Below are 14,268 nucleotides of genomic sequence, written 5' to 3'. Positions count from 1 at the left end.
ATGCTGATATCAGAGATTATCTCATTCAATTCCTTCTACTTTCTACACAGGAATACAGAAGCTCAGGAAGGACCAGGTCCAAAGTCCCACAGTAAGTGATGGAATATAGAATGTTATGTACTATTTTCATATCTGGTCCCCTGTGCTTCATTTATCAGAATGTTATCTATTCATTCTCACTAAGTCTTAATATTTCTCAAGCTTTCTGGGCTCAGGACACCTTTAAAATTTCTTCATGGACATGAGCACCACTCCCTGTCCAAAGGGTTTTTAAATTTGTTTTTGTGCGAGTTATATGTCTCAACATATATTGTATTTAACATATACTTTAACATATTTAACATGTATTGGTCAACCTGCCATCTGGGTGGGGGGAAGGAGGGGAAAAATTGGAACAAAAGGTTTTGCAATTGTCAGTGCTAAAAAATTACCCATGCCTAATATATCTTGTAAATAAAAAGCTATAATAAAAAAAACCTTAATGCAAAATAAGAGTTATATGTCTCAAGAAATTAAAACATCTTAGTATTTTTCTGAAAATAGCTTTGATCTCATAGGGCCCTTGAAAGAGTTTCAGGGGAATGCCAGGGTCCCCAGACTTCACTTTGAGAACCATTCTATTCTCTAAATGTTAACTATTATTATTAACTATGATCATTTTCCAGCTCTGCAGCTATATTAAATGGCCCTCCAAGAAACTTGGGACAGCAGAAAGACTTGCAAAATGTAGCCCAATTACATTATTTTACATGCAAAATGAATGATTAGGGCATCATTATACTTCATAATCTGCTGTGGTTGGCAAAAAAGCTAATGTTCTTGTTTGAGCCTAAATAGAGAATTTTTAAAAAATTAAGTTAAAAAAACCAACAAATAATTAAATAATCATTAAGTGCCTACAATTACAAGGCATTGGGGATATAAAGAAAAATATTAAAAACCACAAAAAAGGAAAGTTAATTGAGTTTGTTTAAAAAAAATCATAGAATGTTAGCTTAGAAGGAACTTTCTAGAAGTAGTCATCTAGTCCACTTCTCTCATTTTGCAGATAAACAAACTGAGAAACCAAGAAATTTGAAGGTTTAGGGGCAGCTAGATGGCACAGTGGATAAAGCACTGGCCCTGAAATTAAGAGCCCCTGAGTTTAAATGCAGCCTCAGAGACTTTAACATGTGCTGGGCAAGTCACACAATCCTAATTATCTCAGAAAAATCCCTCCCAAAACAAAGAAATTTGAAGATTTGCCCATAGTTCTACAAAAAAAATCACAAATCAGAACTAAAACCGAATTTTTGGACCCTAAATCTAAGGCTTCTTTCACTATATCATGCTACCTAAAAAACAAAACAAAATAAACAATCCTTGGAAAACACAGAGAAAAAAAATGCAACATTCCCTCAATTGATTTAGAGGTAAAAGGACCTTAAACTATCACCTAATTAAGCTTCCCTATTGGTTTAGACTTCTCAAAGACATATAAGCTTTGACATTTCTTACCAACTTGAAAAGATCCAGGGATAGAGCCACCTATTGTATAGATTACAGGGAACAAATAGCAGAGCCAGGATTCAAAATCAGGACTTCTGACTCATACATGTGACTCTTTCTGCTGCACCAAACTGTCCCCTAATAGTTTTCAGGAACACAGGATTCTAATGCTGAGTATGGTAGTATATTCTTAAAATTCCTACTACCTGTAGTCCCTCTGGGGAGGCACTTGTGGAGGGACTAATCTGCTCCTGGAAATGCCTAACATTTTCATAGAATCATATGTAAATTAAAAGTCAATAAGCTCAGGTGAGGGGTACTCTATGAGAAAAGTATCTTTCTGACATCTCTTTTGGTTTCTTGGAAGATGACTAATTTTTGTTGTTTGCTTCCTTCCAGATTTTCCATTGTGAATTGGATGGCTTATGTGGTTGGACAACGACCCCTTAAATTGGGACATGTTTTCTCCTAGTGGTCACTGACAAATATTAACTATAATATAATATATTATTATTATTATTATTATATATTTATAATAATACATTTATATAATTTATAATATACATAATGTATTTATGTTAAATATAATATAATATAAATGTGATTGGTGGAATGTCCAATTTTTCTTTCTTAATTTACATTTCCTAGGCTTATTCCGAAGTCCTGCAATATCTCATCACGTTAGGGAAGCAGTGATTTTGTTTTTCAAACAAGTTCTGGAAGGTTTCACAAGCAAATGGGAAGTCTGTGAGCAGGGCCCCATAGGCTGTTATCTGAGAACTATCACTGGTAAATATGCAAAGGACAGATATAAGATAACAGATTTTTGGATCATGGCCAATCTCAAAAAACATCTACTGAGGCAGAAGAAGAATTGACATCCTCATGAGTTAAGGGAGAACTCATAACAAGGAAACCACATATCCTTCAATTATTAAAGTAAATAAATCCCAGTGGAACTCAAACTGAAGCTTAGAATGGGGGGAGATACTCACTGCAATGAGAACGATGACAGAAAGGGTGTAGTATACAGAATCCCTGCACACTGCCCACCAGGTCAGATGGACCACCTGGAAAACAAGAAGCTACTTTACAATCCCTTATTAGTGGGAAGGCGGGAGAAGAGAGAAGATGCACTGAGAGGTTCCTATTTGCATAATTAGAACCGGTCCAGTAGTCAGGGGAAAACACGTATCTCTTGGATACCATTTTAATCCTGCTTCTCACAAGAAGCAAAATGAGCTTAGCTGCTAGTTTTCAAAGCGTGCCTTTTCTCTTAATTTTATTTGGGGAATGAAGTGAAACCGAGTAATATTCATAAGTGGCTTTCACAAAAGTCATCTATTTCTTTAAGTATTCAAATCTCAAGCTCGGGAGAATAGGATGATTGCTCCAGGGGCAGACGTGTTCCCAGCCCCAAATGTTTGTCCTCTCAACAATCTGTCATCGGTAGCACCTGTGTTCCCCTCTCATAGATTCGTTGAATAGATTGTTCCAGAATAACAATAAAAATAGCTTGTATTTCTATATTGTTTTGCAGTTACAAATCACTTTATATGCACCATTTCATTGCTCAGAAGCTCTATGAGGTTCATAGTATAAATGTCATTACCTCCATTTTAGAATGGAGGGGAACTGGGAGTGGGAGAGGTTAAATGACTTACAAAAAAGGAGTTATACAAGGGTTATACATGTAATAAGTGGCAGAAGCAGGACATATCTCCAAATCATCTCAATCTCTTTAAATCCAGAGTAGAAAGCACCTTATTTTATTCATCTCCCCAAGGGCACTTTTAGTAAATGCTTCTTAAATTTTACTGAATTGGAATGGGATAGCAGACCCAAAATATGAATAAATGAGGAGAACGCTGCTTTGTAAGTCTATTCTTCTGCATAGTTCTCAATGACTCTGCTACAAAAAATTAGGTAATTAGGAGTGAGCACAATCTGGGATCCCACTGGGCAGAAGAAATTGAGGGAAATATGTCCCAAAGCATTTCAAAACAGATTATTCATCCCTGGACTGACATAAACAGTGGTCATAGCTTGCGTGGATATTAATTAGGAGGACAAGGATGGGATGACATAATACAGTGCAGTGTCTTTGGTAGAGGAAGCTAACACAATGAGATTTAATAAGGTCAAATGCAAAATTCTATGCTTGGGTTTAAAAATTGACTATAAGTAGTAGAACGTAGAAGTCATGGCTAGAAAGGAATTCATGTAGAAAAGACTTGTTCTAGTACATTGTAAAGTCAACATGAATCAGCAAGACAAATGTGAGGTTAAGTTGTATTAAGAGAACTATAGCATCCAGAGTGAAAGTCCCATTTGTCCCACCTTGGCTAGATCATAAATGGATTTCTGTTGTTCAGCTGTTTCCAATTCTTCATGTAGAGTGGTTTGCCATTTCCTTCTCCAACTCCTTTTACATATGAGGAAACTGTGGCAACCGGGTTGAGACTTGCTCAGGGTTACACAGCTATTGAGTGTCAGAGGCTAGATTTGAATTCAGGAAAATGAGTCCTCCTGATCCCAAGCCCAGAACTCTGTCCACTGTGTCACTGAGCCACCCCAAGTCTCCATAATCTCAATAAATTCTCAGTCAAATATAGTGCCTTTAAGGTGAAAGGTCCCATAAATGAATCCTAATGAAATGCAGACTGTGAAAAACAGGATGTGGGGACCATCACTGACCTGTCCCGCAAACAATCCACAAACTCCAATTATACATAAAATGTTGAACACGGCAGAGCCAACAATAGTGCCGACCCCTACATCTCCATGTGTGATGAATACACCTGAAAAAAGAGAAAGAGAGCAATGAGATACCTGTACCTGGAACGTGTTTGTGTTTTCCATCATCCTCGTAGATAGACTGTGCATTATCAGTGTCCATCTAACAGTGTCACGGACTGAGAGTTTTCTATGTCCAATGGATGAACAATGTTTATTCAAAACAATGAAAGAGGACCAGTGACAATCAACATTTAGGGTTATAGAGCAGGGGATCAAACAGGGGCTTTCAAACAAAGAATATCAGAGCTCAAAAGGACTTTAGAAATTATCACATTAAACTCCTTAATTTCTGAAAGAAAAAATCCAAATCCCAGAAAGAGAAAAGGATTTGCTCAGTGTCACAAGATAGTGAATAATGGAGCCAGTATTTGAACGCCTTGTCTGACTACAAGCTAGATGCTCTTTCTGCTACCTTTGTTCTTTCTGAACTTATTTTGTGTCTGGATGCTTTGTGTTTTACCGAACCCAGAATTATTTAATGCATGTTTCTGAAACACAACAAACAAGGGAGAAGGATAGGAGACATATAAAGAGAGATCCAACTTCTTTTTCTTTTTTGTAAAGCAATTGGGGTTAAATCACTTGCCCAGGGTTATACTGCTAGAAAGTGTCTGAAGCCAGATATGAAGTGAATTCCTCCTTACTTCAGAGCTGGTTCTCTACCCACTGTTTCACCTAGCAACTCTGGGAGATCTGTTATGAAAAGAGGGTACAAACATAAGAAATATGGAAATACATTTTTAAAAATTCCATATATTTAACCTATATCAGATTACTTGCTGTCTTGGGGAGTGGGGAGGTAAAGGAGGGAAGGAGGAAAACTTGGAACACAAAGTTTTACAAAAATGAATATTGAAAACTATCTTTACTTGTATTTGGAAAAATAAAATTACTGAAAAATTTTTTTAAAAAGGAAAAGAGCATAATGGATAATGAGTAATAGACATATTAGGGATCTAAGTATAAAATCAATTTGTACTTCAAAAGTAGTTCTCTAGTAATTAGAAATCTGGTGATTTTATAGGGTGAACTTTAAGACAAAATTTAGACTAGACTGCCATTCAGAAAATTATTTCTTAAGGGCCTAGCTAGTTTAACAAATTTGTTAGTCCTCTCACAGACACCAGTGAGAATGGCATCTGGCCCATCAATTATTATGCAAAACCCAGAGTTGTCAGCAGCTTGAAGGCTTGTACTTTTTCATTCACTTTCATTTTTTTCCCTGACATTTAACACAATGTTCCTTTATTCATTCAAAAATATTTACTAAACAGCTAATTATGGTATGTGCTAGTCAACTATGAAAAATACAATATTGAGCAAAGATGTAGTTCCTTCCCTCATGGAGATTCAAATTTGTAGAGAGATGAGACAAACGTGACTCAGACAAAGACAACTATAGTATTATTACATGACAAATATATTACAAAGCTATTAAACTAAGTGCCTAATTAGATTTGGATGAGGAGGAAGATAATTATCAACAGTAAGGATTAAGGAAGGTTTCATGGAAAAAATACTTGAATTGCTTTACAAAGAATGAAATAGAATTCAACTGGAAAAGAGAGGGAGGGAGGATATTTCATGTGTGAAGAACAGTATGAACAAAAATATGGAATCTGGATGGAGATATTAATAGTTAATAATTAATTAATAATTAATAATAATTAATTACCTACCCTGTAGGTTTGTTGTGAGTACATAATTATAATTATAAAGCACTTAGCACAGTGTCTGGCACATAGGAAGTGCTATATAACTATTAGCTAATATTTTGTGGTTTGTATGGAGTTGTTTTCAGTTGTGTTTGACTCTTCATGACTCCATTCTGGAATCTCTTGACAAAGATACTGGAGCAATTTGCCATTTCTTTCTCCAGCTCATTTTACAGATGATAAAACCGAGGCAAACAGGGTTAAATGACTCGACCAGAGTCACACAATTACTAAGTGTATAGGGCCAGATTTGCTTTCAGGAAGACTCACCTTCCTGACGACTCCAGGCTCAGCCCGGTTTTTACTGTGCTACCTAGTTGTCTCTAACTATTGTAGTAATTCAATTACCATTATTAATAATAAATCCATGTGATGGTAAGTTGCATTCCTTATCATGACAAAGGAAAACTGTGGCATTGGTTTTCAACAGTACATTCAGTGCATTGTGGGGTCTCCTTCCACTCCCCTCAACACTGTTATTCCACTGAACCTTCTACCATGTTTTTGTGTTTTTTTTTAAATCAATCTCTTTATAAAACACTCTTCTGTATAACAATCCTAAGGTAAAGTATACAAAATCACTGTGAGAAAACACAAAGAAGTAGTAGTAGTATAATAATAATAATTAGCAGTTAGATAGCATCTGCTATGTAGTAGGAGAAGTACCTCACAAAGGATCTCACTGTGCTGAGTTTATAAAAATGACTTCATTTGATCCACTTGTCCAAGAGCACATAACTAGTGAGTGTCTGGGATTTGAATTCAGGCCTTCTGGACTCCAGCCCCAATGTTCTACCCACTACTCTATGAACTCTATGAATAGAGGGAGTATCCTTATCCGCCACCACACGACTTTTAGGAGGTTCTAATCAAGTCTGTCATTGCATCTCATTGTCATAGATGGGAAAACTGAGTCGGGATGGCCAATATCCTTGAATGAAAAGCAGAATTAGGAAAATAAGCATGGTCAGGCATGGATTTAACAGGTCACCGCTCATCCTGATGTCTTCAGTGAAGTCTATGTTTCAACTATTCTAGAATGACAAGAATCTGTTCAGTTTTAAAAGATGCTCCAGAGCAGTTCTTAACTCGTTTTGTGTCTTGGATGTCTTCTGGCAAAGCCAACTGATCCTTCTGAGAATAATGTCTTAAACGTTAAGTACAAAAGATTACTGAGAAAACTATAGCTTAATGAAAATTAAAAATGTAATTTTTTTCTCCATCCAAGAGTATGAAACTCCTAAAATCTATCCTTGGACTCCTTGAGTTGATAGATTTCAAGTTAAGAACTTCTGTTCCAAAGGAAGAGCTATGATGGTATCTTAAGCTTATGAAGTACTTTATGGTTATGTCACTTTTTATATATTATCTAATTCAGTGCTTATAATAAGCCAGTGAGGCAGGCAGAGCAGGTTTATTAGTTCCACTATGTGGAAGAGGAAACTATGAACCTTGAGAAGTTAGAGTGACTTACTTACGGAATAACAAGATTTCACAATGGTTGGAGCACCCCGGCTGGAGTCAAGGAGACCTACATTCAAATATGGCTTTGGATACATACTCTGTGACTCTGGACAAATCACTTAAAACCCGATTTAGAAAATGGAGATAAGAGTTTCTATAGACTCCCAGGATTGTGGCAGAGCTCAAATGAGATATATTTATAAAGGGCCTGGCACATAATAGGCATCCTATGAATGCTTGTTCCTTTCCCTAATAGATAGAGAACTGAACCTGGAGTGCAGGAAGACCTCAGTTCAAATATAGACTCAGATTCTTACTAGTTTTGTCATTTATTTGGCCTGTCTCAGTTTCTCCATTTATAAAATGGAAATAATAGCACTTAACTCCCAGGATTATGATAAGGATTAAATGAGGCAATAATTATAAAGTATATAGCACAGCTTCTGGTACATAGTAAACGCTATATTAATGTTACCTATTATTATTATTATTAAAATAGTGATTGAAATAAAAAAAAAAGTTCATGGGATTCCAGGTTACGGTGATTGTAGATAGAACACCAGATGTGGAGTCAAGAAAATCTGAGTTCAGTTTTGACCTTAAAGATGTTTAGATGTATAACCATGGCAAGTCACTTAAACACATTTGCCTCAGTTTCCCATCATTAAAATGGGGATAATAATAATCCCAGGGTTATGGTGAAGATAAAATGAGATAATCATGAAAGCATTTAGCACAGTGCCTGAAACATAGTAAATGTTGTGTTAACACGAGCAATCCTCATCATCGTTACTGCTGAAGGGGACTGGGCAGGGAATGCCAGGGCCAGGACTGGAATCCAGATCTGCTCCCTTGGAGGCCGGAATTCTTTCTATTACCTCCCACTGCTTCCCTGAGCACCCTTTCTATCCCTTCTTTAGTCTCCTGCAGTGTAAACCCCACACAGACTATCTGCAACACTCACATTTCTACAGCACTGGAAGGGTTTGTCAGAACAACGGGCAGGGTAAGCTGTATCACTTCTATTTTTCTGATGATGAAACTGAGGCTGAAAGGACTCAGAGGCAGGTCCTTGAACTGTATCACTGTCTGCAGCAACCTGGGGAAGATGGATTTCTTACCTATGACAGAAGCAAAGAGCTCCGGTGTAGAGCTGCCCGCAGCCATAAATGTGGCTCCAGCGACATCTTCACTCAGGTGAAGTTTCTGAAACAAATATGTCAATATAGTGATCATTAAAGCTGTATCATGGATTTCTGGGGGACTGACAAGCCCAGTGATGAGACATTCAGAAAGAGCAAGAGAAAGCCCAGGACATTAACTGGTCAAGAAAGAAGGGAATTCAACTATTTTCCTTGGGCTTTGTGGTCAGTTGAAGTCCCAGCACATATCAGGAACACAGGCTCCAGAGGCTTAAAGTAAATGTTCAGGCTGGAGTGGAGCGGGGTCTTAGAAATCATGTCAAGAAGGAACATGAACCAAAACAAAATGATTTGTTTGTGAGTTCACACAGCAAGTTAGCAACATGATCAATATCAGAACCCACATCCTGACACCTGGCCCAAGGGGCCTTCAATATTATAATTGTCACCTTTCTTTCTAACACACCTTACCTTTAAAATTCTTTACTATGCCTATGCTGTTTCCTGATCTCCTCCGTTTTTTTTCCTCTGTCAAACCTCATTTAACCTACTAAATTTCTATCCATTCTTCAAAATTCGATAAAAGTACATTCTAAGATACCACACTGAGTTCCAAACTGAGAAATTTCATGCAGGGCAGATAGCACAAGAGCAGTATATGGATGCATTCATTAGCACTGGACAAAATTAATGGGAAGTATTTTGAGTCATGGTTCTTCTCTGCTTTTTCATCTAAAATCTTATATCTCCCCAACTCCCTCCCCCCCTCAAATTATTCTTCAAACCACTTAAGGTTTACTTTCACTTACCTCACAGATTTTTTCCAGTGATGGAACGAAAAAGTCATCACACACTATAGCCAAGGCATAGAACATATAAAGTGCCTGAAAAAGAAAAGGAAGGAAGCTCATTTGATCACTCACGTATTGACAACATATGTTCAAGTAACAGGGGACAGAAGCTTGTAATATAGATAAGAGTTGCATACTGCTAGAAGGGAAGAAGCCTTTGGGACCCTCTCAATTAAGCCTTTTTTTAAACAAGGGAGAAAACTGAAGCTAATAGGGGAGGTGATGCATAGGGCACAAGCTAAGCAGCAGAGATGGCCCTATAACTCAGATCTCCTGACCCTCAATCCAATGGGCATTCCACTTCAAGGTACTCTCTCTTTTGAAAAAGGATTCCACACATTTTAATCATGGGTTAAAATTAAGTGGCACTTGAAAAGGTCTTAAGTGACTAAATTATCATCTCAGATTTGTACAGTACTTGAAGGTTTGGAAAGTTCTTTCTTTCTTTTTTTTTTTTTTTTTTTTTTTTTTTTTTTTTTTTTACCAAAAATCCTATGAGAAAAGAAGTATTCAAGTATATTCAAAATGCAGCTCAAATTCTGTCTATTGCAAGAGACATTTCCCAGACTCTCAGTAACAGTGCCTTCTCAATGAGATTCCCTTTAACCAACCGTGTGTGTGTGTGTGTGTGTGTGTGTGTGTGTGTGTGAGATTCATCCTTCTGTGTTCAAATCTGGCCTCAGACACTTGCTTATTAGCTGTATGACCCTGAACAAATGACTTAACTCTATTTACCTCAGTTTGCTCGTCTGCAAAAAAAAAAAAAAAAAAAAAAAAGCTGGAGAACAAAATAGCAAACCACTCCAAAAGAAAAACCCCATAAAGAATGCTTGTTGATTGATAAACCCCATTTTACTGATGACAAAAATGTATTATCTATGTGGTAGAGACATAACATTATCTCTTCCAGGTGCCCTGGGAAAACTGATCTTACTGAACATGACAGGAAGGTGGAGGAGGGGAATCTATCTTTGCATTACCAGTATTTAACTTGTTTATAGTAGGAACTTAATCAATATTTATTAAATTGGCTCACATGAATCAACCACAGCTATTTCTAAAACCACTGAAATTCTAGTTCTAGCACTTGCGTCCTCATCCCTTTTGATGCAGGAGTCCTTGAAGGCTGGAATAGAATAGCTTCCTCTTATAAGAGAAGATCATAAGTTCCCTGTCCTTTGAGGAGAAAACATCTACGCCAGCAATCAGATTTGACATCAAAAAGCAGGGTCTGAAACCAGCTTTTATAGGGCCAGGAAGGAAATGTTTCGGGGGAGGGGAAGCTTTGATCAATTAAAAAATAGACTCCACAGTTCTGATTTTCCCCCTTTCCCATGTGCTCCGTGAGGGCATTGGTTTCCCAGGCCACCAAAAAGCTCCTCTCTCTGGAGCTCAGTCCTAGGGTTTACAAGAGCCAAATTAGAGCAATATCTTTTGAAGTGAAATTTGATCTTACCCCTTATTTAAAATATGTAAATGAGATAGGAGAATTAATTGGGGAACAGGAGACTCTGGGATATCATCCCAGATCTATGTAACCTTGAACACAGAATTTCTCTCTGGGCTGTAGTTTCCCCCATTTTAAAAGAGGGGTTCATCTTATCCAAAGGTGGTAGTTGTTCTTGTTCTTGTTCTCCTCCTCCTCCTCCTCCTCCTTCTTTTTGGTATCATGGATCCCTTTGGCAAGCTAGTGAAACCTACTGACCCTTCTTATGAATATAAGTTGAAATGCATAAAATCAAATAGATAGTATTACAAAGGTTAATGAAAATAAAGATGTATTTACCCCATCCAAGTTCATGACTCCATGAAATCTCCACAGAGTTCTATGGACCCAAGATTAAGAACCTCTGGATTAAAGGCCTTCTCTACAACAAACTTTCTCTCCCCCTTTCATTTATTTATTTATTAGTATACATTGCTTTACAAATCAGGTTGAGAGAGAAAAATCAGAACAAAAGAGAAAAACCATGAGAGAGAAAAAAAATCCAGAAAAAGAAGTGAATATAGCAAGTGTTGATCTGTATTCAATCTCCATAGCTCTTTTTTGGGATGTAGATCTCCAGATGGGGTCACAAAGAGTCAGACTGACTGAACAACAACAGATTTTAACTGCAAATTTCATACTACTTTCATTGTACATCCACAGTGTACAACCTCAAAAGGTTGAAGAATAGGAAATAATGGGCAGAAATTATAAGGAGGCAGAAATCAGGCTAATCTTCCTAATAACAATAATAATAGGATCTGTCTACAAGGAGAATGGGATACCTTAGAAGGTATTGAGTGCCACATTTCTGATGGAACTGAAGTGGAAGGCAAATGAGAGAAGGCATGTCAATGCTGTTATGGACTGGATCCATTAGATGACCTCTGAGATCGCTTCCAGTTGGGATGTGCTGGAGCCAATTGAATTTTAAATTTTCAGTGTAAGCATTTGCACCTTAGAAATCAGCAAGTGCTTCAAATCAGGGTTTAACTTATTGTTTTGTGAATTGTCTAGACTTAAGAAACTCTTGGACAAAATGCAAATAATATAGATTAAACTTAAAGGTATACCCTGTAGGGTTTTTTCCCTCTGGAGGGAGAGGAAGGGCTGATTGTTAAACATTTACCAGCACATTCATGCTTTCTAAAATTCCAACTCTAAAATTCTATGATCCTAGGAACCAGCACTCCCTTTGCTTACACTATTGTTTTGTCATTAAATCTAGGTGGGTTTAGATAAAAAATATATCAGCAGCCTTCCTGTTATGTGGATTGCTCTGTCTGAAAGGGGAAAGGTGGTATAATCAACTTAAACTTGATGGTCATACCCTTGGGAAAAGGGCTCACACAGAGCAGAATTTTCCTATTCACTCACTCCCATAATCCAGGCCCACAGACTGCTAGAAGGGAATATTACAAACCACTTATTTTATAGATGGGAAAACTGAATCCTAGGGAATGCTTTGCCCAAAGTCACATAAGGACCTAACTATCACATGCAGGGTTTAAACTCATGGCTTGCTATTGTATTACACTGCCTCCCTGGCTTACAAAACTAGTTTCATTGCTTTTAAACTTTTCCATTGAAAGCCTCAGGCCATATAGAGTTGTCCTTTGTACAAAGGATGTGACAGTCTTGCTCACAGAAGACAGCATCAGAGATTGTAGTCCCAGGGAGAAAGTTGATTCGTAGTCTTTTCAACTATACTTTTGGCCACAAACCAACACTTGCTCTAACATAAAACTGACACTGAAAAGGGAGATGGTGAATCTTTGCCTTGTCTACTGGATCTTGCTGAGCAATACAAAAATTACCCACAAATATCCCAGAGCATTGTGTTAAGATGCAAAGAGCTGGGCAATTAGCAGGTTTCAGACCAGTTGAAAATAGAACTATAACTCCATTAAATAAATAACTATTCCTGTTGTTTAGTCATGTCTGAGTCTTCATGACTCCATTTGGGGTTTTCTTGGCAAAGATACTGAAGGGGTTGTCATTTTTTTTTCTCCATCCCATTTTGACATATGGCCAAAATGGGGCAAACAGGGTTAAAGGACTTGCCATGGTCAAATGGTTAGTGTCTGAAGTTGGATTTGAACTCAGGTTAATGAGAAAAAAAACCTTGCATTTCCTCTAGAGCAACATTAATCTTTAGCAAGGATCAGAATGAGTGATCTTTGATACTAAAAACCAAAATAATCAGAATAATCAAATGGCTGGCCCACAGCGATGGGCTTAACCATGTTTAGCCTAGACCTTGTCATTCATAGCCCTTCCCATTGTATATATAAACAAACAGCATATACAAATATAATTAACTCCTCATTATCTTCATGAATGCAGTTAGAACAAAAAGAAGGGTTAATCCCCAAGTCTTTTGGTTCAATTTTAGAACATTTTATGTCCCCAAGTTCCCTTTTTTGGCTAGTTTAGGATTAAAAAAATTCTGAATTTAACAACCCTTAAATAAAATTAGCATTTCAAAATAAAGTAGATTAAAAAAAGTAGATTGCATATCAAATTGTCCATCTCTTTTGTGTAGATCTTGCTTTTTTCTTTGGAATTTGTAATAAATTCAATGTGTAACTTTCAGAATTTCTTGTTAATCTATGTATCCTTCTGTTTAGGGTAAAATTTTAAAAGGTTTTTCATTTCTTAGGCACATCCCTACTAATGGCCCTGGATGATCAGAAGTTAGTTTGGGCTTCATTTAGAAATCAGCCCAGGTTATCCATTGCATCTTGAGAGATCACTAGTTGTCTTGGTTTTTGTCTTGCCACTGGACTTCAATGACTTTGTGCTACTCTGACTCATTTAAATCCAGTTCACTTGCGAGTCATGACATCACCCTCATGATTTCATTGGTTCTCTTCAAGAATGAAGGACAAACAACAATCGGTTATGTACAACCCAAGATGGACAATCAAACTCTATAGGTCCCTGTTTCCCCAATTTTGGCTTATCAGTGTAATTTGTTAAACACTGAACCTTATTTTGAAATAACCATCACTGGGTGTGTGTCCTGTATCATGTCCTAACAACAACAACAAAAAAAAGAATGGAATTACTCCCTCCCCTCTGCTTGCTCTTCCCCATACCAGCAGGACCAAAAGCAAAATGGATAACTTACTCCAAGAATGTGTAGCAAGACTGCTCCATGCTGCCGTTCCTTATTGGAAAACAAATCTGTGGGGAACTCATGGATCGCTGAAAGAGAGGAAAAGAGAACTTGCCGTGAATATGAGGTCCCAAATACCCCAATCCGTGCTTTAAAAAATAATTGTAGTTTGTGGTCCAATCATGGCAATTGATTAAAACTG

At 37.2% G+C, this 14,268-nt stretch overlaps 1 protein-coding gene across 1 annotated transcript in view; it reads right to left on the bottom strand.

The window, feature by feature from the left end:
- SLC24A4 (solute carrier family 24 member 4) overlaps window positions 1–14,268 on the bottom strand; it is a 240,438-nt gene that overhangs the window by 73,833 nt on the left and 152,337 nt on the right. The window contains 5 exon segments of the mRNA XM_074289649.1: window positions 2,484–2,558; window positions 4,186–4,289; window positions 8,588–8,672; window positions 9,418–9,492; window positions 14,079–14,155. Coding sequence (XP_074145750.1) covers window positions 2,484–2,558; window positions 4,186–4,289; window positions 8,588–8,672; window positions 9,418–9,492; window positions 14,079–14,155 — 416 coding nt within the window.

Source organism: Sminthopsis crassicaudata, chromosome 2, assembly GCF_048593235.1.
Source record: "Sminthopsis crassicaudata isolate SCR6 chromosome 2, ASM4859323v1, whole genome shotgun sequence".
Taxonomy (NCBI): Eukaryota; Metazoa; Chordata; class Mammalia; order Dasyuromorphia; family Dasyuridae; genus Sminthopsis; species Sminthopsis crassicaudata.
The sequence above is the reverse complement of the archived record's forward strand: the minus strand, read 5'-3'. Positions and strand labels throughout refer to the sequence as shown.